The sequence below is a fragment of the Aptenodytes patagonicus genome, chromosome 7 (assembly GCF_965638725.1).
Source record: "Aptenodytes patagonicus chromosome 7, bAptPat1.pri.cur, whole genome shotgun sequence".
NCBI lineage: Eukaryota > Metazoa > Chordata > Aves > Sphenisciformes > Spheniscidae > Aptenodytes > Aptenodytes patagonicus.
The window spans coordinates 9258004-9285054 of record NC_134955.1 but is presented as its reverse complement, the minus strand read 5'-3'; the positions used below and the strand labels follow the sequence as shown (position 1 = coordinate 9285054).

General features: G+C 34.5%; 1 protein-coding gene across 1 annotated transcript in view; it reads left to right on the top strand.

Annotated features, from left to right (window-relative positions):
• The first annotated feature begins 5175 nt into the window (after positions 1-5175).
• The window catches only part of CCDC73 (coiled-coil domain containing 73), a 60549-nt gene continuing 38673 nt past the window's right edge, over positions 5176-27051 (top strand). The window contains exons 1-7 of the mRNA XM_076343892.1: positions 5176-5191; positions 6045-6191; positions 17924-17995; positions 21426-21497; positions 22273-22308; positions 24106-24180; positions 26273-26311. Of these exons, the coding sequence (XP_076200007.1) occupies positions 6060-6191; positions 17924-17995; positions 21426-21497; positions 22273-22308; positions 24106-24180; positions 26273-26311 (426 nt within the window). The 5' untranslated portion in view covers positions 5176-5191; positions 6045-6059. The remainder of the gene's footprint in view (positions 5192-6044; positions 6192-17923; positions 17996-21425; positions 21498-22272; positions 22309-24105; positions 24181-26272; positions 26312-27051) is intronic.

The window sequence follows — 27051 nt, the reverse complement described above, 5'->3', positions numbered from 1 at the left end:
ATACGAGTTGCGTGGTGGGTTATCTTCTCGGAAAGAAATGTTTTTGTTAAATAGCACCCTGTTGTATGCAGATATATAATTTCTGTAATTGCTAGAGGTAGTGCTTTCTTTCCCAGAACCTGCATTTTTGTGAGATGTTCGAGTTATTTGCTTTGTTTAATTTGTATGTGTGAATGGAGCCATTCTCAGCTAAAAACCAAAACAATTCCCAAAAGACACAACTTGAAAGGAAACAAAATAGGGAATTAAACCAACACAGCTCATTCAAGAGAGTGTGTTACATTCTGTTACCCGCTACGTGTTCCTCATGGGCATTGTACACCACTGTCAGCACTCTGGAACCTGAAAGGAGCTCCCGCTGTGGTGGTAACCTGCCAGCATAGCTTTTTCAAAGCTCAAAGGAGTTGCACCTTCTGGACCTGTACAGATGAATTGTGGGTGGGCAAATACAGTGTGTTGGTTGGATGTGGGTGATGTCTGGTGTATTGAAAGGTAGCTTTTTTTCCTAAAAGGATGGTATATATTCCTGTTGGAAGATGTGGGATGGAGGAGAAGTATTATAACCTTAAATTGAAAATGAAAAATACCTTATTCTTCTATAAATCCCTAAATTGAAAAATGATTTAAGGCAATAGCAAACATAACTCCATACAATATTTTTCAATCTGTAAAAGTTTAAAAATAAGTAACCCTACCTACAGAAAATCTCTGAATCCAAAATAGAAGAAAAAAAAAAGCCAATTGTGATAGGGAGAGTGCTGTCTTCAAATTTTTTTTATCCAAGTGAGCCCAAGAACTTTAAGATGCTGTAATTCTCTTGATCCAGTAAAATAGGTGTTAAAACATTTAAACACTTACATGACAGATTCTTAACAAGTCAGTGGTTCTTACACGATGTAGCTTATTTTAGATTTCTTGTCCATTGTTGCCTCTACATAGGCAATGTACCAAGTTGTCTTATAGTCCAAATTTATGGCACTGTGTGCCAGTAGGTTATCTTATCGTGGAGGAATCCCACCTGGCTTATGCAGCCAAGGTGTGAGACAGACATGATGGCTGGAATCTGGAAAATGATGAACACCTGCCTTTTTTCCCCCCCCTGGTGCTTTCTGGTGAGCTCTTCCTAGCATAATCATGGATTCTGGGCTCTTATGCTCCTTTGGTACAGCTGAATGCTTGTTTTCTAATTTCTGAACTTACATGTAAGTTAACTTTATAAACTTATAATAGAACTTAAGAATTTATCCTTTTTTTTTTTTAAATTAAGAATGGATGCAGGTCAAATCTGGTTTTAGTTCTTTAACAGTATCAAAAAGACATTTCCTTGGAAAGTGAAAATGTATATGTGAGACTTATTATCTTGTTTTTTATGAACCAGGCAGTGCCTCTAAATGTATTTTGGTCTTTAATAATCATAAAAGTAACCTTATCCTGTGTGGTGTGATTATTTATTCATTTTTAATATTGATAACATCTTATATAAAATTCAGTCATACTGTGCCATTTTTGCGTATGAATATTTTTAAAAGAATTTGATATAAATATCAAGTTTAACATGGCAAAAATCTGGAGCATACTTGTTAAACTGTAATCTGACTTGTTGGTTCCACAGCATCACTCACATCTTGAAAATACAGTAACTCAACGTATTCAGATTTAAATTCTAGCCCATGACTAGACATAACTGTATGTATGTGGATGTATTACGGACCTGGATGAATTTATTTCGGTTGCATAAACTTTTGTATTGTTTGTCACAAATAGTCACAGAAGTGTTTCTTACAGCTAAAATGTCAGTTTTAGTGAGCTGCATCTGAAGCATAGGGGTGATAGTTGTGTGTCTGCATCTGATGGGGATAGCCATATTTTTATGGCCATCCCTTTGATCAGAAGTTATTAGACTTAAGCAAGTAAAGTTTCTCCACTAGTATTTTCATTCCTGTATTTCACCAAGCGCAGAATTTGATGCTTACACTTCAGTGTAATTTTTCTGGACGTAGCATTTGCAAACACTTTACACATAAAGGTCTGATTATCTTAAGGCAGATGCTTTGTCTGTTTCTTGTGTGTATGTAAGTACCTATAAACAAACAAATGAAAATCAATAATTATTTATCAAGGATGATACATGCTTAAAAGCTAATTCAGCCTATGTTGAAATGCCATAAATCACCCTGTTTCTAAAAAGTCACTCAGGGTGTTGCGAAAATGTACCTGACGGGGGTTTTGTACAAAAATATTGTAGAATTCTGCACACATGCAATATTCAAATGTGTTAAGTCAAATAGTAGGGGGAATGTATTTCAAAATAGTTTTTTAAAGATATTGCTATCAGTTGCACTTCTGGCGTTTGAATGTTTTAGTTAATATCAAAACCTATAGTTGTTATTGTGGTAAAATGATAGTGTGAAATTGATGCTGTTATAGTATAACAATAAGGACGTGACTCATGTATTTTATGTACACATGCATTCAACTGTAGTGACAAATGGCTTCATGCTGTGTGATTAAATGCATATTAGCATTTGCCCTAGGCATTTGATTATTACCATCTTTACTTCATTACATTACCACACTGTATGGCCATATAATTTATAAGATAATACAGACATCACTTTGTTGCTGATAGGAATTATTCTGTTTTATGGATGGTGTCCTTTAATTTTGCCTTTCATGGATTATAAAATTGGTTAATATCTGCTGAAGTGAATCACTGGAGAAGCAAATAAAGATGTTGGCCTCAGGTCACAGTGTCATTTGTGATACTGGCAAAATCTTACAGCCTCATTTATCCCTGTACATGATTGATAACACCATGGGTTAAATGGAGAAAGCTTTGCTTCCATTAAAGGATCATCATGAATGAAGACCTCCCACTTAAAAGTCAGGCATGATGAGAAGACAAGAGACTATCTACAGGTCACATTAAATAACTTAAATAATTTAAGTGGAATGACAGTGTAATTTGTTCATTCTGTGTTATTACCCTGACCCCTATCAGGCTTATAGGCTAACTTACTTTCTAGTGTAGGGTATTTAAGATGCAATTTTTAATAAGTGCTTTTCAAAGATATAAAGCCCTTTATGGCACTTAAAATTGTGTTAAAATGGATTTTATAATGTGCTTTTTAAAAAGTAATTTTTGTCCTTATTTTGTTAAACATAAAATAAGTAATAGGAAAGCAAATGTAAATGCTTCAAAATAGGAACTTGAATCATTTTTACTTTAACTGTTAGAATGTTCTCTCATGTATGCCCTACATTTTTTTTTATTATTATTTTACAGGTATTCTGACAAATACCAGTTGTTAAAGTGAAAATGTATCTATTTGGGAATATCTTCGATTACACGAGAGTTTTTTTGTATTTTCTGTGTCAATGGACATTTATTAGTTATCATACATCTTTACAGTAGCTCTAGACAGGTGTATTAATGTGTGATATCGAAAGTAGGCATTTTATCAGTATGGCAGATATTTTGAAGTCTTTTGTAACTTTATTGTATTTTGTATATTTTTGTTTCTAGTCAAGCATAGTATAAAATATTTAGTGGGTAACTAAGTTCTTTGATCTCTCTGTGGTAGAAGAGACCACAGAGGTGTCTCACACTCAACTCAGAGGGGGAGAGGGAGCGTGTATAACATACTGTACCTTGCAGTTTTCAACAGTAGGCTGTGAAGCAATTTGTTGCAGTCTTGGAAATAGCAGTCTGACTACAAATTGCCCATGAGAAAATAGTACTTTCACGATGAAGGGATGGGTGAAGACTCAATGAGCTCCACTCAGAAAAGCCTTTATCCTTACTCACTGCATTAGGGAGGTGAACTCTTGTTTGTCAAGTGCTCCTGCTGAGATCAGTGAGCTGAGAGAAAGCCCATGGATGCCTGAGGCCTGTTTTCTTCCATCCCTTAGAGTATAGCACTGGTTTGAAAATATCCCCGAGAAAATAACTCTCAGATTCCTTCTGTGATGGGAAAGAAAATTGCAAGCCCCAGCACGTGTCAGTTAATACACGTTCTTCTACTGGTTGACTTGAATAGAAATTATTTCATAACTGAAGTGCACTTCTTCAAGTGCACCTACCTTTGTAGGATGAAGCCCAGAGTCAGACCATCCTTTTTCCGAGTCAAGTTTTTCACAAGCACTCTTATTTTTTTTTCCCTTATTAACACAGGCTACCAGGGTTCTCCGTTTGGTAACAGTACTGTCTTGTAGAAATTCATCACTGTAGAATCCCCCAACTCTGTGAAGCTGTAATGTCAGCTGACAGCAATAGAATTAGAGCATGTATCATGTCTTAAGATTATATTTGCAAAATCTTACCCTTCAGATCAGAATATAGCATGATTAAAAGTGAAATCAAATGGCTCCATGCCTAATCTGTGTGCATAATATTAGCATTTTTATTAATTTTGTAGCTATGATGATCTCCCAATACTTGATATGATATCAAGAGTTTTGTTTGTATAGTGCTTCATGAATTAGTGGTACAACATCTATCAGTAAGGAAACAATTTTGAAAACTTGGGTGAAAGAAACAAATTATTTAATGTGCTTTTGGGAGGGTCTGACTTCATCAATTGTAAATTCCTTGGCTAAAAAAAAAAGTAGGTTTTTTTTATCCTAATGCTTTACTTGGGAAAAAACAAAACAAAAAACCAACACCAAAACCAAAACCCTAGGCCTAAACTGTGTCTAAAATGTATGCAGATTGGTTGCACAATGCCTGATTCGTGTTGGCACATTGACACAACAGATTTGTTGCCTGAAGTGGTACATGTTTGTATGTGGTTCTTATTCAGACTTTTATTTGCTGCTGCTTCAGAAGTCCTTCAAACATACACATGTTGACACTGACAAAAGAACTTATATAAATATTTCATATTGAACAGTTCAATATTAGCCATATGTTTTAAGATAGAAGACAAAAATGAGCCTGATTTTTTTCTGTTTTAGCAAAACCGTTATTTCAGTAACTTAGAATAACTTTTGTGGTGGGGCAACTAAGCAGGGAATCAATCTATTATCCATGACCAAGCAGCTTAAATTTGATCTATGTTAGGGTTTTATTTAGACAACAGCAAAAAAAGTGGTGAGCCCTGATTTGTAGTTGTTATGGCCCCGTGATACAGACCAGGTCTCTGTTCTTCCTGCAGGAATTCCTTCCTAAGGGTTCTGTGGCAGTGGCCAGGTCAGTCATAACTCCTGTGCTCTATTCCTACCTCTTTAATTCTTAGTACAGAAACACACATGGGGTGTCTCTGGGAAGAGATAACATTATATATTCTAGTGGACTGGTGGAAATTCAGTCTCAAGTATAAAAAAATATAATCTAGAAAGTACAGCTGGAATATGTACAGTTGTTATCTTTTTGTAAATCAAATGCTGACTAAGTATTGTAATCATCTCTGGTGTCACTAACAAACACGCTTTGTCCCTACAGAGGCACATGGGTCTTATGCTAACATAACTCCTTGCTTCACAATAGTTGATGTAGCTAGCTTAGAGTACAACATGTTGACACTTGATCTTGTGGGAACAGAACCAAAAAGTTCTCTTGTTAAAATTCAGAAGCAGAAACCATGGATATTGCCTTCAGTTGATAATTTCAGTCCAGTCTGAAGGTCTTTAAAATTGAGCCTGTCTTGTGATTTTTTTAAAATCTTGAAGTAGGTAGTGTTATATTCTTTCATGGCCTGATGTGTTAGTTGTACCTTCATGCCAGTGCAGAGCAGTAGCTCTGGAAAAAAACCAGCTGTACTACTTCCTTTTTCATGCTCAGCACAGTCTTTGTTTAAAACTAAAACCAAGCCAAAAATAAAGAGGAAAAACAAATGAATGTGGTGAACTATTGATAAAGTTGTTTGTTTTCTTTTATGATATTGCACACTAATTTAAAATGAAAATATTGTTAATTGCTTAATGGCTATAACTAGTAGTTTTACTCTTTGCAAAAAGAATTTGTTTCCACATTTGCAAGTTTTGCAGTTTGAATATTCTCTTAAAGATAAACTGGAGAGGAAATACACATTTTTATTTTGCAGAAGCAAGTTCTAAGAATGGATGAAGACTTTAAAACACAGGCTCTTGATTCTACTCTTCAAAGTCCGTCAGAGACATTACTTTCCATTCAACTGTTAGACTTGAAAACAAGTTTATTGGAGGCAGTAGAAGAACTGCGTATAAGAAGGGTAAATGTGTTTATATTGTTGTTTTAGTGTTTCTTTGTCTTATTTCTGTCTCCTTATATGTAATCACAGAAAACGCTGCATAAATGTGAGTAAACTTCATGCTGTATTTTAAGTAATTCACCAACCAGGATTTTTTTTAAGTATCGTAGGTTTAGGCAGTGTCTGTATTAGAAATGTCTCTGTAGACAGCACAAAGACAACAGGGTTGCATGGGAATGAATTTGGCTTTCCTGTAATAATGTACAAAGTTGCTACAGTTGATTACCGGGCTATTGACAAAAATGATCTAATTAGATTTTTGTATTTCATTGTAGTTCTTCTCTTTAAGAGCAGCCTTTGATAGGAAAAGGAAAGAATCCAAGTCATTGCCAAGTCCATAAGTCTTTCTCATTTAATAGGTTCATTTACCATTTGCCAGAAAACAGGCAAAAATAGGTCAAAAGCACTGCTTTACTTGTGCTTTTCAGAATTACCTAAGGGGGCAAATAGCTACTGTGATAACCAAATCCACTTCATTTCACCATTTTTAAATTGCTAAACTATTAAGCTAGAGCCCTACAATAATAGCATATGAGTATTGGGGGTGTTTTGTTTTTGAAATGTGAGTTGAATAATCTTGTAGTACTAAGGTAAAATTGTTTCTGCACTTTGAAGGCAGCTATATTTTGCTGTGGATAGTTTTTTGGTTATATTTTTCTGTGGTTACTTTTTCAGCCGTACGTATGTAAACATTTGTTTCTATTTCTTCCCTTAGCGTTTCTTAACTGTTGTATTTTTGAAAGACCTAAAGTATATCTTTCTACATTTGATGAATTTGACCTGTTCAAAAGATGTGTAGTATTACTTTAAAAATATTAGTATTGATGACATGCTTGATTTGTTTATTTTGATCTAAGTTAAATGCTCTAATCCTTTCAAAACCATAAACAAAAGAATGACTGCCATTAAAACAAAAAAAACCTCCAAGAAAAAAGCTGCATGATCCTACTTTCTTGGTGCAGTATTGTTGAAATTCACCATGGTCTGATCCCTAGATTTTTGTTACAATAGTAGTGTTTAGTCTAGTCTAACTATTTTTGTATTAAAAAAGTCTGAAGAATTTAACTTTTATAATAATTATTGGAGTGTACTTTTCCTTATAAGATGTTAGCTAAATTCCATTTATATTGTTAACTTTGCATTTTAATAAACTTGATCAGAGCCCAAAATGTTTAAATTAGAGTGCCATGGAGTTTCATCTTTTGGGATCTCTTGGTTTTCTCTCTCTTGTATCTACTATACTACAAGAGTAAGTGACTGTGATTTTATAAAAGGTTGACTCCGGCGGGTGGGCATTTTTTTGGCTTAAAGGTGATTTTAGTTTCAAAATTGATGCTAATGCCAAGAGCCAGTTCCATAGTTAAGACATGGCCCTCAATTTCTAAAACATCTGTGCTTTCCTTCACCCTAAAAATAATAAATGTAGCTGTTTGTAGTTACAAATTTAAGTTAAAAAAAAAAAAAAAGGTTAATCATTTTACAGATAGTCAGTTTGAAATCTTAAAGTATCCCTGCATACATTTTTGTTATTTGCTTTGCTTTAACAATCAAATCGGGACTTCTTGCTTAGTATGTTTGAAAATTGGAATATAAAACATTAATATTTTGAACAGGCAAGGGTTATAAAATAATACTTATTTTTTTAAGTAGAACTCTGTATGGATGTTTTTGCTTAAAAAAAATGATGCTACAAAATCGTCTCCTGATTTTAGCTATGAATCTCTTAAAAATCCAACAATCACAGGGTTATTCTGTAAATATAAAAAAAGGTAGTGCATAGACCAAAATACAGCACTAACTCGGAGAATTATAGTGTTTGTCTTGCACCATGGTAGCTTCTGCATGGACAAGAACAAAACGCTAATTTAAACCGTGTCATCTGCTAAATAAGAAAGTCAAGTCGGAGTTAAAGCTCTGCTGGTTTCTTACTACTTTTGCTACTTCTTTTCCAAGTTGCTTGTGAGGCTCACAGTAGACTGATAGTGGGATGGAGGCAGTATAGCCAAGTGTAGTGGATTTTACTCTCAATTTTGTCTTTGACCTGTGGCTTGACCTTAGATGAGATATTTTACCTCTGTTTACTTCTGTTTCTCTTCCCATTGTTGGTCTTGCTTGTCACTTAGACAGGAGTCTCTTCAGGACAGGAACTATCACGTATTTTGAGTTTAATAAACTGCCTTGAATGGTTGGTTGTCTGTAGTATAAATTCAGATTAATAAAAATAAATTTGTAGATGAAATTATCTGTGCGAAGTTAGATAATATTTTAATAATTGTTTTGAGTTTAATTTTTTTGAGAGACTTGATACAATCCATACTATTTTAAAGTAGAAATTTCATTTTTCTGAATATGCTTATTTAAATAAATGCATTGAGTTATTTCAAAGCATCTGGTTTTCACTTTTCTTGGTTAAACATATAGCTGTAGTTAAACTCTCAAAATGAAAATTTAGAGGAGTTGCTCATACTTCTAATTTTTTTTTTCTTTAAGTGACTGTTCTGCTATTTTACAAATGAAATCCCAGTTAATGGTAGCTGTGCATGTTTATTCTGAAGAATACATTGCTGAAGTTATTATACTTGATACAGCTTCACTTTATTCCTTTAGCTGTTCATAGAGTCTTTGTTCTTCATATGAACTGACATAATATGAGTATGTATGTAATTAGAAGCTACAAAAAATGATATTACTCTTTCCCCCCGCCTCCCAGGGATTACTTCACACTCCAATAGTTTGAATGTCCTTCTATTCTTTTGCCAGTTCAGCTTTCCCACTCATCAAGCCCTGATCAGCCCAGTGATTCTTTTGTGGTGGATATCCCATTCACTTTGTTCCAAAGTCTGTCAGCCTTGTTCTGCAATCAGTTGAGTTAATTTTGTTGAGTAATATGAGACAATCCTTTTCTTAAGGGATAAATGTAATCAATTTTGACAGTATAAGGTGCAGCATAGTAGGTCAAATTGGAAGTCTTTAATGCTTCCTGAAGTACAATGCATATAGGACAACTGACATTAGGTTTAAAGATAATGTTTACAAGGACAAGATACTTTCTTTCTTGTACTAGATACAGAAAAACATCCTTTGCCAGAAAAGCTTGTAAACATAAGAAATCAAGGAAATTCTTCCTTACTTCCATAGAAATGTATTCTAATACCCTGGGGATATGGGTCTTTTTGGTAGCGGTTGAAGCAGTGGAGGTGTTGATTAGCTGAACACAAGAAAGATAAATTTTAGAGATAATTTTTAAAATTTTACTAACATTTTTCTTTGGTGCAAAGGACAAGTTTCAGTGACCTGATTCCATACCTGAAAACAAGCACCTGTTGAGGCTCTTTCTGGTGTTGACTGGGACATCACAAAGTCTGGCTAATACTATGGATTCTGTGATTTGTGCTTTGAGTTTATTAGATTTGATACTTCACTGTTCAGTAAAAATTACAAAGAATAAATTTTGCTCTTTTCTCTTTGGGCAGTTATGATATAGATATAACTTGGTAGTGCTTATCTTTTTAACTAAAATACTTTTCTTAAGTCTTTTCCAGCTCCCAAATTTTCTCACGTTTCTCACAAGGTAATTTTTCTTTACCATAAAAGAAAACTATGTTGTATTAAAGAACATTAGAGTTGCAAAGGGCATTGAGTTTAACCATAAAAACATTTTATATGTTAAAATATTTTAATATAGGATTCTTTAAATATTTCCTTTTAAAATCCTGAAACCCACCCCCCACCCCTGAATTTTGTAAATTGAAGCCATATTGACTTGTTATTGGTAGTTACCATCCTACTGTTTACTGTCAAGCACTGTATAAACATCGCCCTTGCCTGAGCCAAAAGAGTACATTGACATAGCAGGTGGTATTAGAATCAGCCACTGGAAGTGGGGTTGAGATGTCTGATTTGCCAGGGAATTTCATATCTGTGCTCACAGCACGGGAATGCAGGGGCTCAAGACTTCTGGAATCGGTTCCATGTTGTGGACAGGAACGTTCTTTAAAGGCTAGTTGGTCCTATCATTTTGCTGCTATTGACTTTAGCCTCCTTCCCTGTCCCTAAAGCTGTTTTTCCTTCTTTTTCTTTTCTCTGTTTTTCCTAGTTTCTGTCCCTTTCTGTCTTCTGTTCTGCCTTCTGTTTTAATATAAACTAGACCTCCCTTTTGTGCTTACCCACTTTCATGCTGATGGCCAGTGAGCAGTCATTGAGAATGAAAATACAAGGATATTTACTTACTTACTTGCAAAAAGAGACAAATCCTGAATCATGTCTGTTGTCATGACACAGACATTGTGGCTCTCACAACACCTCACCTTGAGGCTTTTTCTGGTTTCTGTTCTCAGAAGGTGTAGCTCACCCTAGTTCTGCAGAGCTGTATGTGCTCTTTCTTTCAGATAGATTTGAGCAAGTTTATCTCAATTCCTCTTACTCTACCTTTGCTATGGCTTTGGCTATTCTAATCCAAGTTCTACAGCACAGTGGCCTATTTCTAGGTTTTTGTAGAGGGAGGACATGAAGGAACTTTGCTCACCCTTAACTACTCTCTCCCATTCTGCTTTCTGCCACTATGAAGGGGTTTGCACTGCACATTGTAGCTCAGGATACCTGAGCTAGTCTCTTCCAAAATGGAAGAGATGTACATAATTGTGCAGAGCTAACTCACCTATTTAGCAGTGCTTCAACAGATAAGATGGGCAAGCGGAGTTCAGTATTGAGATGAAAATTGAAAGTGGCAGTATAAGATTAGTATTTAGAAATGTCACTTGGGCCCAAAAGGCAAATTGTTTTTTGAGATATTAAGTGAAGAAAGCTGATGAAACCATAAACTTACTTATCAGACGGAGCAAAGCAGAAGGACTAAACTTGAGTTATTAGTGGTATTACCATATTGGTGGACATGCCAATTAAAATCATAATGGTCATATTGGTTGTGCTATATCTAGACCTGAAAAAAACCCAGAAACTTTACAATACACCCAAAGCTAAACCTTGTTGGAGGTGTGTTCTGCAGGAGAACCACCACCTTCAGAGGCGTGGAATAGCAGAAAAGTTAAAAAGGGCACCAGAGGCACCTGCTGTAGCTATATAGGCAGCTCTGTGGAAACAATCTGCAGTGACAAAAATGTGTGGTTGAATGAAACTGTTGCAGAAATAAAGATTTTGATTATTTTTTTTAATGAAAGAGCTTGGTTTTAAGATATCTTCAGGCTGTTGCATAGGATAAGTATAGCATCATGAAAGAAAAAAATGTTTTAATACTGTATTTTGAAGTTTCTATTCATGAGAAGGATGATTACTATTGGGAAGTAAGGCAGAAACATTTTCTAGAAATAAAGAGGATTCTAGGGAAATGAAAGATTTCGGTGATGTTTATTGCAAGGAACAATTCTAACTGCTAACAATAAGAATGGTAAAGAGCTTGATTTGATTTTCTTAAAGGCTAGAGTAAAAAGAGGAAAGGGGGAGGGGGGGAAACAATGATAAAATAACACAGAATAGAAATGTGGTTGGCATTTTTTGTTCGTTACCTAGAAGTTGGCAAACAGTACACCACTAACACAGGCTGCAGAGAAACAGAACAAAAAATCCTAACAGTCTTACAACTGGATTTTCTGCCTAAGTGTAAGTTAGGGTACTTTTTACAAAATGACGGAAACAAGGAAACCTGAGTATTAAAAAAAGAAAAAAAAAAAAAGTATGTGGATGTAAAGGAATAAGCACCACTGAAGTTTATGGATCTCATGACTGACATACATAACTGTTATTCAAGTCAGTAAGCAGTGTGTTAGCTTAACTTCTGTGTTAGCAAATAATGTGGCTTTTGATTAGGAACATTACTTGAAGTTGGAGAGAAGAGCGTTATAAGTATCAGTGCAAGCATTTAAAGGAATATATTTAGATAGATGAGACTTATTTAAATATAGAGCAATTGCAGCTCTATTGCAGTGGAATCAAGGACAGAGCGATGAAAGATTTCCGAAGTAAAAGAGGTGGCTGGTATATGTTTCTGTTTCTCTGCTTCTGAAAAAAGAAAGTTTTTGAGAATAAATACCAAATATATGGTTGCTAAAGGTTTTGGTTAACGGTCCTAACTATTAAGATCCAAAAATGTTGTATCAGAAACTGAAGTTAGAATAAAGCTGTTATAAATATTTTTCTCTTCCTTTAACATTTGTCCTGGGAACAAAACTTAAGAAGGATCCCAAACTATTCTATGATTCTATATCCATGCGGTCTACTAAAAGTTGTACTGGACTGTTTAGTTCATGAAGGGTATTCTAATTACAACATGAAACAATCACAAACTGTAGTTTCTGTGAGTACTATTTGATTGACCTGCATGAGAAATTGGATGTGCCATTTTGTAGGAGGTAGATTATGAGTTTGAAAAAGATAATAAAAGTACCTAGCAGCAGTTTTGGCTGCTTGGACGTGAGCCAGCTATACTCTGTTCCTAAATCTGTTCAGGGTCAAGAATCGAGGGGGCTTGACCAATCCACAGCCCATCTTGTAAAACTACAGCCTGAAGCAAACACTTTAAAGAAGGCTTGACACTTTCTAAAGGTTATAACGAGTAAATAAACCATCAAATTACTCCTCTTTTATTGTTATGGTAGTATTTTTTTTACAAAAACACTTAAATCCATGTAGTCCTAAGGCATCTAATAAAAAATGAACACTTTTAAGGTTTTGTGATACCTCATCAAAGTTATATACACTATTATTCTCCTAAGTATAACAAAAATGTTTTTGTCTTATTAAACAGCTGGTGGAACTTCTAAAAAAAGTGCTTCACACAAGTTTTAAAAGCTTTCAATTCAAAATGGGTAAACTATAAATGTCCTTTGAAAGAAGTAAAAATGATGAATAAGGCTTATAATTGTTAGCGATTTCACATGAGAACATTTTTATCATTTAACTGTCATTCTCAGTTTAAGTATTTATGATGTTTATTTTTTTCCAACAGTAGTTACATATACACATTTTTGATAGCTTCCAGATTTTCCTGTATAATTTGGGAATAAGTTGGAGGAGTGGTGTTCGCTTAGAACTTTGGTTCTTATCCTCTTTAGTATTCAAAGCAAAAGGCTCACTTAAAATGGAATTTAATGCAGTTTTCAAACTTGTATTATTATTTAGTTAAATGTAAAGTGTCCGGTATGGATGTGAGAGTTAACAATTATAAATGTCTTAAATTTTAACATGCTGTTTCTTAGAACAATTGTAGAATTTTAAACCAAGTATCTGCACAAAAATGTATTTCTGTATTTTCTTTTCAGCATCCTCGTTAGGATTTAAAATACTTACACATTTTAAAATTGAAATGGTGTATATGCTTGATTACAAGTAGTCTGCCAGTTCCGTTGTTTATAAAATCTTTTTGTTGTTTTGTACTAAAATTACTTCTTTTTTATATATACCAAAGGCTTCGTTTCTTTTAGGTAACTGTTGCATTTCAGTAAGCCCGGTCTATTTGAATTGAAGTTTTTTGTCAAGAATTTGTAATCATAGAATCATTGAGGTTGGAAAAGACCTCTAAGATCATCGCGTCCAACCGTCGACCCAACACCACCATGCCCACTAAACCATGTCCCTAAGAGCCTCATCTACATGTCTTTTAAATACTTCCAGGGATGGGGACTCAACCACTTCCCTGGGCAGCCTGTTCCAATGTTTCACCACTCTTTCAGTAAAGAAATTTTTCCTCACGTCCAATCTAAACCTCCCCTGGCGCAACTTGAGGCCATTTCCTCTCTTCCTATCGCTAGTTACTTGGGAGAAGAGACCAACACCCACCTCGCTACAACCTCCTTTCAGGTAGTTGTAGAGAGCGATGAGGTCTCCCCTCAGCCTCCTTTTCTTCAGGCTAAACAACCCCAGTTCCCTCAGCCGCTCCTCATCAGACTTGTTCTCCAGACCCTTCACCAGCCTCGTTGCCCTTCTCTGGACACACTCCAGCACCTCAATGTCCTTCTTGTAGTGAGGGGCCCAAAACTGAACACAGTATTTGAGGGGCGGCCTCACCAGTGCCGAGTACAGGGACACGATCACTTCCCTGCTCCTGCTGGCCACACTATTTCTGATACAGGCCAGGATGCCATTGGCCGCCTTGGCCGCCTGGGCACACTGCCCGCTCATGTTCAGCCGGCTGTTGACCAACACCCCCAGGTCCTTTTCCGACAGGCAGCTTTCCAGCCACTCTTCCCCAAATGGTAATAGTAGTATCTGCTACATTGCTCCCCTTTAAAATATTACGTTCTTTTCCCTTTATTTTGTGGTAAGTTTAATATGGATAGATACTTGTTGATCTCCAACAACCATTGAAATTAGTGATATATTTGCCATAAATTTTAGTGAGGTCAGAATCACAGTGCATATGTTAAGCTTTCTTTATCTCTGTTACCACTTTATCTTTATAGCTGTGTTTCTTTTCTGATGCTAGTTGTGGTTTGAAGTTTTTTTTGTAAATGCTCTAAACTTGAGCTTTCAGCTTATGACAAATACACCAAACTAGATGAGTTTACAAAGAAAAGGAGAGACAGTTATATGCATGGAAGCTAAAGAAATGCAGTAATCAGTGTGATTAGTTTGTATGTTTCCAAAATATATACTTGAAAAATTAGCCAGCATGTTATGAAAAAGCATATTAGGACTCAATTGTGCAGGCACTTCAGGTATTCTGGAGGCAGTTTTACTGTTCATTATGTTGATCTTAGTCCATGCTACATCTCTTGCAGCAACATGTTACTGTTGCTTCTGTTGCCCTAGTACATATTCTTGGGTTTCCCAAGGCTAGATCTGATCCATGGGATAACTGGCCACTCCTTCTCCCTGTTTAGTTGTGCACTGGATCAAAATTCTGTTTTTGTCTCTGAAATACCCTTACATATGCTAGTGCCTGCACAGGGCAGTAATATGTATTCTGGAGTTAGGGAAGAATACTACTGCAGTGCATTTTGATTAATTTAGGAATCATTTACATGGCATGTTTAAGGGTCAGATTTTATAATCCTTACTTCTTACAATTTTGAACAAGGCTTTTGCTAATAATATATCATTTTAATAGCATTTGTTGCTTAATGACATAAATTGCTTAAGGTTACACTTCTATAAGAAGCTGTAAGTCAACCTCATTTGTTTTTATCACTCCAGGGAACTTCGGGGGATGTATTTTCTTTCAGTACTTATAGATTAGTATCAGAAAATAAATTAATTGCAACTGTGAAGTACTATTTCTTAAGGCAGAACTGGGAAACATTGATAATCTCTTAAATTCTCTTCTCTCTCTCTTTTTTTTTTTTTTTTTTTACCACCGTACGGCGTATGAAATCTTTCGGTCTCTTCTCCATCTATATTCTACTGATACATATCAGAGAAGAAAAAGCTAAAGAACTTTTCTATAGTTCTCTGTGAGCCATATTTTAATTTTAAAAGTATGTTCAATATTTTATATGTAAAATTCACGTGAGTGAGGCATATTTTTAGATCCAACAAGTAACTCTTGAAATGCTTAGTAGTAGCCTCCTGTGGATAGAAGTGTGTGTTATTTCTGTCCACACATGTGCCTGTAAACTGCCTGTTAATCAAGGAAGCCAGTTTTGACCCTAAAACCTATAAAAGATGTCAATGTCAAAAACCTATTTTAAATCACCTTGGGACATATTTTGCCATTTTATTTCTATTGATAGTACAGTGGGACTATGGATCAAATGTTATGCTAAGTGAGAAAGTGAGAGAGGGTTGCAAAATCTTTAAAACAGTTTTGCACAAATTGTTGAAGCATTGTAAATATCCTTGTATTAAAAACTTGGAGCCCTCATTTGTACTGAGTTTAGGAAAGAACTGCATTTCTTAAAGATGCAGCATACTTTATTCTTTGTAGCCAAAACATTTGTATTATCTGCTTCAGTGTGGAAGGAGGAAGAACCTCAGTTTGCTCTTTCACTGTTTCAGAAAACTTATTACTTCATCCAGAGGTGATTTCCTCCCCCCCCCGTAAGTAATAGTTGTTCATGGTATTGCAATTCAGTAGAATTTTACTTAAAACCCGATGTCACGAGAATAATCTTTTTGAGGCCTGCTTTTAATTTTTTACTAGAGAGATCCATAAATGGCTTCTTTTTTGAGCTGTCACTGTTTCCCTGAGGATTATAGCCACTTCTTTTGCAGTAGTCTGGGCTGTTGAGGTGTGAGTCATTTCAAGAGTGCTTATTTTTTTCATCAGTTTAGAATGCAGGTTTTAAACTGGAGTGCGGAAGTTGAACTCAAAATAAGCATAAAGCTGCACATAATATATCAAAATACAGTAATTCAGAGAACACAGTTCAAGTATTGGGAATACTCTTTTACCCTCACACAGTCAGTTTGGCCCTTGTTGGAGTGTGTCCAACACGACCAATAAATGTTACTAGTGCACCAATTCATCAGAGAGAAGTCAATCTTACCTTAATGTGGTCACTTTTTCAAGGTGATCATCAGTGTGCAGAGAAAAGGTAGGAAATTAACCTTTTGAAGCTCAGAACAACACATTAGCGTAGCTTTCTAGGTCTTTAAAGGACATTCATTATTTTGACTGTATGCAATAACAGGACAGCAGCGAATTGCTTATGATATACATCAAAAGCCTAAATACTGTTCTTGCAAGAAGTCATGACTGTTTGCCGGGAACCTGTTGTTCTTCCTTTGAGTATTGTATTTGTAAAGGAAGGCCAGTGCTCATAAAAATTTAACTCAAAAGGGAAGCTGATTCCAGTTAGGAAAATTTTACTTTAACACCAGAATATTTCAGGAAAATTCCCATAAATTTTAGCAACTGTGATTATCAGTAAATAAGTCTCATTTATTATCACAGTAATAGTTTGATTCTTGACAAAGTGCTTCAGCAAGAACAGGAGATGTAACGCACATTCCTGTTAGTAGTCCATGTTCTGGATTGTGAAGGAAACTTTAGACTTCTCAGATTTTCAGGTAGCTCATCTTATCAAACAGAAGTCATGGATAATCAACACATATTTTTAACTTCTTACTTTCATCTGGTAGGTCAGGAGGCTTCTTGGCACAGAAGGTTATGATACATATTTCACTTTTTCTATAATAACAGAAGTAATTGTTGACACAAACTTTCAGTTGTCCTGGGAGGTGTCAAAAAGAATAAAGATTCAAATGCTTTGAGTTGAATAATTAAGATGTCCCAAAGATTCTAACTCATTAACTATGATTATCTGTATCATTGATTAACAATTGATTCTTGAAGCACTAATTGCAGCTTGCTGAATTTCGCTTCATCTCAGTATTTTGACTTGGTTCATCAGAATATTCAATCATTTTTCAACTATGAAGTCAAGTCTGGTTTATTCCTTTTGAGTCTGGTTTTGTTGTAGGATGCAGAGGAGAATATGTATGAAGAGGGAACTGTTCCTGCTAATTAAGAGAGCTATAATCCTAGCTCCTAATCTTCTGCTATGCATTTCAATCTAAGTTACTTATTCTGCAACTTTTCTGACCAAAACAGCTGAACTCATCTGCTATTTTACCACACTCAGAAAGCTTTTGTTTCCTTTTTTGCTGTGCAGTGTGTAGGCACATACTGTTCTGTGTACTGGACTGTAAGGGAAGAAGAGCATGAATACACAACGTATGTTGGTGTTTGATTTGCAGGCACTGTCTTATGTAAATTTGTTTGTTTGTTTTTTAACTAGGAAACAGAGATTAATTATGAAGATCAAATAAGTAAAATTGTTGTAGAGAAACAGGAACTTGAATGGCAAAAGGTAACTTTCCTACATGGTTTTAGTATTTTAACTGCTGGGATTTAATTTTAATATAATATTAATATGGACTGTGATTTGGTACAATTCCCCTTTTTAAGGCTATTGTCATTTCTAATAGTAGAATCTGGTAGCCAATAGTTTATTGTCTAGCCATGAACTTCTGTAGTTTTTGTATTGATTTGTATTGCGCCTAACCTAGAAATCTGGTTAACAAAAGAGTACCATCATAATATTTGGCATGACTGGAAATCTTCAGTCAAAAGTGATGAAAATATTGAAGCAATAAGACATTTAGCTTAACACGAGGCATGTTGACACATTAGTGTGGAGAAAACTACGCAGCAGCTTCTCTGTATTATGCTTGTCTTCGACAAGTGCAAGTACCAGTGCAGTTGTACAAACAACTTCACTTGCAATGTTTTGGAGGTGACTATTTTTCAAAAAAATTATTTTAAACTTATATGTTAGACATACTCAGAGTGGTTTGTCAGCTTTTAAATGCTCAGTATGAAGTTTTCAGTAAAATAAGTCTAACATTCTTCTTAGGGTTAGGGCTCCTGAGGTTATGCTTTCATAGGAAATCCATTCCCTTCTCTAATACAATCAAACCTATGACCCCTGTCACTAGGTCACAAGATAAAAGGCTTCACTCTGTATATTTTACGATCACAGAAAAAACAATAATTTCAGCTCTATCCTTGATCTTGGGATATTTAACATCTCAGTAGTAAAGGAAGACTATTTCATCCTGGAGTTCATCCTAACCATCTTAAATTAATAATCCTAACTATGTGCTTTTTTTCTGAAGGATATATATGTGCACACAGAAACAGGAAACATTTTATATTTGTAAAAGCAACAGTGCTTTCAATTTGTAACCCTTCTTTGCTTTTCTTAACCTAGCATTGCAGTTCTTAATAATCTGGGTTCAAAAGGGATGATTTCCATTCATTCTGAGACCTTAACAGCAATTTAATTTACAGTTAATAAAAAGATGGGACTTGTAGGCAGTTAGGTGAACTCCCTTTTTTTTCTGCACTTTGCATTTAACATTGGCACATGACAAACCTAATGTAAACAATGAGTTGTAGATTTTAGGAACTTCACGTGAACACGTATGTAGAGCTCTGGAACTTCAAAGGAACAAGCTAATAGGAGTTTCCAATTCTGGAGATTTCAGGAAGATAAAAATGCTAAGTATGACATTTAAATTGAATTTGTGATCTGATGGTTTCTGAATGCAAAATCATATTGTCCTCAATAGTAGGTCAGTAAGTAGACAGCTTCTTCTGGCTTATCAAAGGTTCTGTTATATTTTTTTCTTTCAGAGATATCCCTTTCAGTCAACATTTCTGTGATTCAGTATGTATTTTATTTTACCTTAAATTTAGCAAACTAGTTTAAAATGAAGACATGACTTGAGCTAAGTTTCCGGTTTAATTTTACAATTTTAAAGCAAATCTTTGTCTACGTTTTATGAATACTGTTGCTGCTCCTGAAAAAAAAAAAATGCTAGAGTAGGGAAAACAGAATAACTGAAGAAAATATTCCTTTAAATATAATGAGTACACTCATTATGCTTACTATAACATCACAATATCAAAGGTGATTTTGCTTATATCTTTAAAAAGTAACTTTGTTCTTCACTCTCCCTGCACCACACATACATGGCATGTATGGAAAATTTATTCCAAAACTGAATTTCTGAGACAGTTATATATAATCATTTTATTTAATAATCTTGGCTGTGAGGCCTGCTAGGAAATGAATATTTGTAGAAACTTCCCAGTCTCTTTTTTTATAGTAAAATATATCACTTGAATATACAGTACAAGGAAGACTGTGGTATATTATGAAGAGCTCAGTAATGCTTATTTCCAGTTATCAGTTACATCAATGACAAAATTGTATAAAGGATGACTGTTCTGTGAAACCAAACTTTTATCTACATAAATTATTATATAATATTGGCTTGAATTACTATAATCTAAAGAAGCATCATCTTAATTTGACAGTACTGTGGATATAAAATTTTATTCCTGTGGTAAGTAGGAATACTCCACTGAGAATAGTTGATTTGCTGTCACTGCAGTACCATTTCTGGCTTTCTAGCATACTTAGATGCCCTTTACCCACTAGAGAACCTGTGTCTTTGAACACAATTCTAAGTGACAACTTGAGGAAAACATTCCTCAAGACTTCTGTTTTCACATTTTTTAATATTTGTTCATGTAGTATTGTTTGTTAGATGCAAATCAAAACTTTCTCTACCTATCTTACAATGGATTAATGAGTATGTACATGCATATAAAACACCTTACCTCCACAGATTCTTGTCTTGTATCAAAGGGCAACAGCTCTCACTTGTGGAACTTGAAAGCAACACCAATTTGCTGGAGAAAGTAGCAATTTTGGAACAGGCTTTATGTCGGAAAAACTCTCAATTGCTCAATTAGGCAGGAGAAGAAATTAGCCTTCTCGTGTGAAACAAATGATCAATTTATTTTCTCCCAGTCATTCTTTTTAAGTCTCAGTTTATATTTATTTTTGTGCAGTCATTACTTAATCATTTCCTACTTCACACTAATATTTCTTAGTTAAACACTCATCTGTATTTTGAGATAGCTGTTCAAGGACAGAGCCTCTTGACTACCTTTTACCTAATTTTTTTTAGTGTCTAGAACTTAATGTTTGCAAGATCTTTTTTTTTTATCTTCCGTATTCACCTCGATTGTGGGGGTTTTTTTCCCTATCTTGTATAGGAACATGATGCTTAAAGATGTTAAAGATTTCCAACTTGCAGACTGTAGTGTTAGTCTATAAGGTTATGATATGAAATAATAAAAATAAAAATAATAGTACATCTTTAACTCATTTTCTTGTTTTTATGGATGAGAGTAAAGCCAGGCAGTAGGATGATAAAAATCTTACGCTGTCACCTTACACTTAGTCTTTTCTGCCCTCCTTCAGCTCTTTCATGTAGTTTGTTAAATGACTAAAATTTAACTAAAAACAGAGTAACAGGTTGTTATTTTTTTAATGGGTTTATATTTTTTAATGGAGATTAAAATAAAAATTCTATTATAACTACCTGGAACTGTGTCAAGATGCTGTCTTAAGATGGCAATGGGTGTTGGATTGCTTCTGCATGTTGATAGGATGGGTAAGAGTTGCTTATAGAAGTCCTAGCAACAACAAATCTGAATTCCAGAGGTGAGAATTGTCGCCTGTTATGAATTAAAGAGAAGCCGCTACCAAAAAGATGATTACCAGTTAACAGTGTCTCTTTTTAGTCTTCAGGTTTTGTTTTTAAGCAATCATGTCTTTCTAAAAATATTTAACAAGGAATCGGGTCTTTCTTGAAATACTATATGTATGGTTTGCTGTAAGATAATATTTAAAATACACTATTGTTATTTTGCATGGGCAGGAAACTCTGCAGCATGAGACGGACACATTGCACCAACAAAACAAAGAAGCTATGGCAGCTTTTAAAAAACAGGTAGCAAAATAAGGTCTTCTAGCTTTGACAATGAGATTTTAAAATATGATGGCATAACAGCAAGTTATCAGTTGGTATTAAAATATTTTTCTATTGCATATAAAATGTTAGAATATACAGCTCAAAGAAATCAGGTCTTTTTCTTTCTTCCAAACACAGTATAATGCCTGTATTTTGACAGTTCTTCCCAGTAAGCCAGTCTTCCTGGGATTTTTCATTTTTATTTTTCCAAAAATTCCTAGAGAAGATAATGCTTCTTTTAATGTTTTTTTTTTGGGGGGTGGGGGGTCCCCCCTCTCTTTAAGATGGCATGTCCTCTGCAAGGTTAGATTCATAAACCAGGGTAGAAGATCCGCCACATAATTTATTCTGTTCAACATTTGAAAGTGTGTTTCAGTCTTTCAAATCAGGATTGTGCATTTTTCTCCATAATATATCATCAACAAATATGAGTGCTGAAAGAACTTGCAGAGTACAGTCATAGGAACTGAAACTGTTGCACATGGTGATGAAGAATTTATCACTAATGTGCATCACAATCATATCGCACAAAAAAGAAACTGATAAGCAATTAGGTTTTTCTTTCTTGAAAAAATAATTTGTGATTCACAAGCTTGCTGTTTGTGACTCTATAGTTAAACAAAAAAAAACCCCAGGAAGTACACTATGCAGGGTAATATAACTATATTGTCTTGTCAAGTTGCATGAATAAAATTAATCCCATGTGCTGTATTGATTTGTTATTTCTTTTTTTTTTATGCCACTGACAATCAAGTTACAGGCAAGGATGTTTGCCATGGAAGAAGAAAAGGTACTCTGTTACAATTACTTGTTACTTGTCATCCAGTGAAGCACATAAGCAAATGATACTGCTATATAACTTCACGAACATGTTCTAAGTATAAACTCAATATATTACAATTAAATTATTTTTCTTGCTATGGCCTTTGCAAAAGAAATTTCTTTATAACCTTTGTTACCTTTGGTTTTTTGTTTATAGCCTGTAGAAGTTTTTAATTACTTGTGAAATGTTACTTTAAGATCTGCTTATGCTAAAAATCAGTTAGGCAATAAGTGTTCTTTGATAGTTCTATATTGAAGTTATGCAAAATTTACTTTATTTTGGGGGTTTGGGACAAATTGTCATAACCCTTTTTCACGTACTAGTGAAAAATAATAATTCTAACTGGTTTAGTAAAACCAGATTTTAATAGGGCTTTTATTGATTTACCTGAGCTGGTTTCCTAAGGAACTTGAACTAAACTGAAGACAGATATACTTAAGCCTGAATTTCTGGGTTTTTTCTTAACTACATGACTTTTTATACCAAGCTGAGTGCCTGCTTCCTCTTCTGAATAAAGGATTTGCATTTGGTATACTAGGACCCTGTTTCAAACAGTGAAGCTAATGAATGTCTGCATGTGGACTCTATTGTTTCACTCAAACTTCCCAATGATTAAGAGTGGATGAGTATGGTGTATGTTTCATAAGAACTTGCACAGAAATTTGCAAACAGGTGAAATCTGTTTGAAAGTATATCAAAGTAAACTATATTGTTTGCTGCATTTATATTATCTGGTTATTTTCTTGCTTGTATTTGGAGTTTTTTCTTGTTAAGCCATCCTCTCTGTCGACACATACCTACATAGTAGTCCTTGATTAGTATTTTCAATGACAGCTACTGTTTCAGAATTAAATTGTGTGCTGGGTTTTGGTTGTTTTTTTTTTTTTAATTTTTTTTCTCTAGATACTTCCATTGACTCAGATAGTACTTTCAGTACTTTATACCAAAGTAACTGAAAGAATAAATTAAGCTGCAATGTTTCAGGACAGAGTTTGAATACAAAGACCAATTTTTGCTCCAATTTATATTACATGTACTTTTACTCATCAAGGTGGTTTCAGGAGATTGCACAGCCAGCACTATGTTAAAAATGAATGGAACAGGCAGGGGTAGTTGAATGGATGTATTTGTTTTCCCTGGCGTGTTCTCTGATATCTAGATTCTGCTCTCCATTGTATTGATTGCTGCCCACGATTCTTACCTAATTTAATTCCACTGAAGTTCTTTGACTTTATTCACATGCATATGTGTGTGTGCGTGTGTATACACATATATATACACACACCTCTATATATAAATATAAAATGTGCTTGCATGTATTTAGTAATTCTAGTGACAGCAGATTACAGTTCAGTCTTTGTGCATTGGAAAAGCTGAGGAAGTTGTTTCTGTGAAGACCCTGCTACAGTGGATAAGAAAATGGATTTACCTGATACTTTCTTTGTTATTTAGTATCTTTGTTCTAAACTAAAGTAACTTATTAATTCTGCCTTTGTCAGGCTTGTCTCTCCCAGAACAGAAATTTTTTAAACTTACTGACTAGTCTTAAGTGGTGAAAATATACTATCATATTTTCACTTTTCTTTTTATAGCAATATATATGTACATATTAAAATTATATAGCTGAATTTTCACCTGTTTTCACCAATGAATTATTCTGTCATAGCGGAGTAGTGCTTTATTTTCATAACATTCTTGTTGATAAATTCTTGTTGTAAATGCATTTATTCTGCCCAAATCCTGAAGTACAGCTTTTGTTGAAAGGGAAAATATCAACTTGCTGTAGAAACAAAAGAAAAAGAAATTGATGGACTGAAAGAAGCATTAAAAGCATTACAGGTAAACTATTATTTTTGTTAAATAAGTTTCCTTGGTATGCAAGTGTTTTGGGTTTAGGTTTTTTCACTGGTAAGAAAATATTTGTTTTTAAGAGGGTCTTTAAGGCCTTCTCATTTAATCTTTCTAGTACATGTACACTTCACTTTGTAACACTGAGTTTCTGTTCTCGTCTTCAGTGTCAAGACTACTTTGTTAGCCTTCCAGCTACAGTGCTTTTCCTCCAGAAAAACTGCAGACTCAATAAAAGTCCAAATAGCGTGTAAAATGTGCTTTCTTTTCATTTCCATAGTCTTCCTCTTTCTTTCTATTCTTGTCGTCTTACTTCTCACCTGTCTGGAAACTCTGGTTTTGGACTCCTAATAGAAACAAGTATTGATACTGGGCCTCCAACTCAGTGCTACCTGTGTTTTGTATTATTTTCTTTTGTTTCACTAGGAGGTTGCTGTATTTACCACTTAATCCATGGCTTTCCAATGCCTGTTTGTCAGTAAAAGTAAAATTGTCGGATAAACGCACAATTACTCTGGTGCCACTTGGTGTTATTTCTGTATTGTATTTTATATTGTTACATGGTGTTGGAGCACTTGTGGCTGTGATTCACAGTTACTTGAAATAAAGGAAGACATAGGGACATAACTAGTATTTAGTTTTCTTTTAAAGACCAAGGCAGATATGTTGAAAATGGATTAAAAGAGTAGAACTCTGAAGGTTTTTCTTCAACACAGAAGAGAATTAGCATTGTAATGCATTGCCAGATTTCAGGTATTGCCGGGAACTTATTACTTTTCTAGCCAAACTGAGTGGGATAATAATTAATTGTGTTGAAAACAAAATGGTTATAATGGATTATTACCCACAATTTTGCAACATGTTTGGTTCTTATTAACATTCTCTTCTAATGGGATGCATTTACTTGGTATCAGACTGTTTGTTTAATCATTTTGTTAACACTGAAGGTATTTTAGGAGCAGAAGAAATTTATTCCCATGGCTGGCTGCCTGAGCAATAGCTGTAAAGGATTTTGTTGCCTTGTTCAAACCTTGGCATAGCACAGATGATGTAGAATATCCTTCCATGGTCTGCTGAACATAATATGTGGACAGTAAGAGTAATGGAAGATTCCACTGGCCTTTCTTTTGTGAGATAAAACAAATTTCAAAAAAACCCTTAATATTAAATGTTTAATGCTCACAGATCAAACATTTGTGTAACAGTATAGTTCAGATCTAGGAAATTCTGCTGTGACTTGAGGAAGCAGGAGGTCACAATGAACATGTGGACCCAGAAAAATTGTGTGGAAATCAGCCTAAATTAAGAGTGAGGCATTTCTAATTTGGTTCTGTAGTCCTCTCTATCCAGAGAGTCAGAATTCTACCTTAAAATGATTGTTCTCTAGGCTTAGTTTTTTTCTAGAAATATTTTCTGTATAAGATTTACACACACTGGGTTCTTTGACATTTCTCTTTTTTTTCCCTAGATGTTGTCAATGTTTCTTTAAGTGTTCTAAGAGATATAGAGACTAAAGCTCTTGCGATCTTAAGTATTATGCAAGTCAAAATTCTCTGATGTCAATGGTGTATGAAAAAGTGTTAATGACTTCAATGTCAGTTTTATATTATTAAAGCATGCAAGATTGGTACAATATGTCTTTATATGCCACCATTCAGAGTATCTACCTAGAATTTTTTTCCAAGAGGGAACACACATTCCTCTAGAACTTGAGGGAATACTTTCATTTCTATCTGTTTTCTTCTCTGTTTATTTCTAAGGGTCTAGTTTACAGACTGTAGTCCATTTACACATGATTTTTATGATACATGTCAGAAAACACAAGGATTTATGCATTTTCAAAATTCTTCTAGTAACAAATCAGTGTAAAGCATTTTTACATAATTTAAATATTGAAGTGAAATAATGTAAAGTGATCTAATAATAAAAGAAATAGTGTCGTCATTAATTCAAAACCAGTATTACTGTATTGGATTGGCAATAAATGCAATTAAGTCTTAGGTATGAGAATACTTAAACATGCAGGTTGTCGTTGGAAAAAACGTAACTACAATTTAATTCATAGCTCACTCTCTTTTTACAGATTTCAAAATACACTTTACAAAAGAAACTGAATGAAATGGTAAGAAATTAATAAAAGTAAAAAAATAAGGAACAGCTTTTATGAAAAGAGAATGCCTGCTTAGAGTATAATGCAAATACTAACCAACTCTAATACTTAAATGATGTGTGATCATTATCACAAATAACCAAAAGAGGCGATATCAGCTTTGAATCTGAAAAACTTTCAAATACAATGTTTTTAGCTTTTTATAGTTTCATAGCTGCTGTTTATCACGTGGAATTTTTTCTCCCTGAATTAAAGTATAGTTTGTACATTTGTTCTCTTTATAGATTAGAGTGAAGATTTTTTTTTTACAGACTGTGATCTGAATAATGTAATTACATTACCCTTATAGGATCTAGCATATTCCTCTCAAAGAAGTAATAGAGAATTCCAAGCAGTTTTTAGGGTTGGTTTTTTTTTTTTTTTAAGAAGAACTGATAATATTTTTCCTCTCACTCTTTTTCTCTCCTCCTCTCAGAATTACTTCTTAACATCAGTTCCCCTGAACAGTTTAGATTTCATCCAGTCCAGCTGGATGACTCCCTTTGACACAGAGAATAAATTTATATAGAGTGACAGCATAGTCGCTCTGAACCCTGTTGTCTGTTTTAGGAAGTGAAAGAGTGAGCTGCAGAAACATTGCTAAGCTTGATTGAATAAATGCTGTGAAAATTCTGCTGCTGCTCAACTGGAAAGAATAAAGATAATATTGTCAGACCATTACAAACTGTGATTTTAATTAAGAAGCTCAAAAA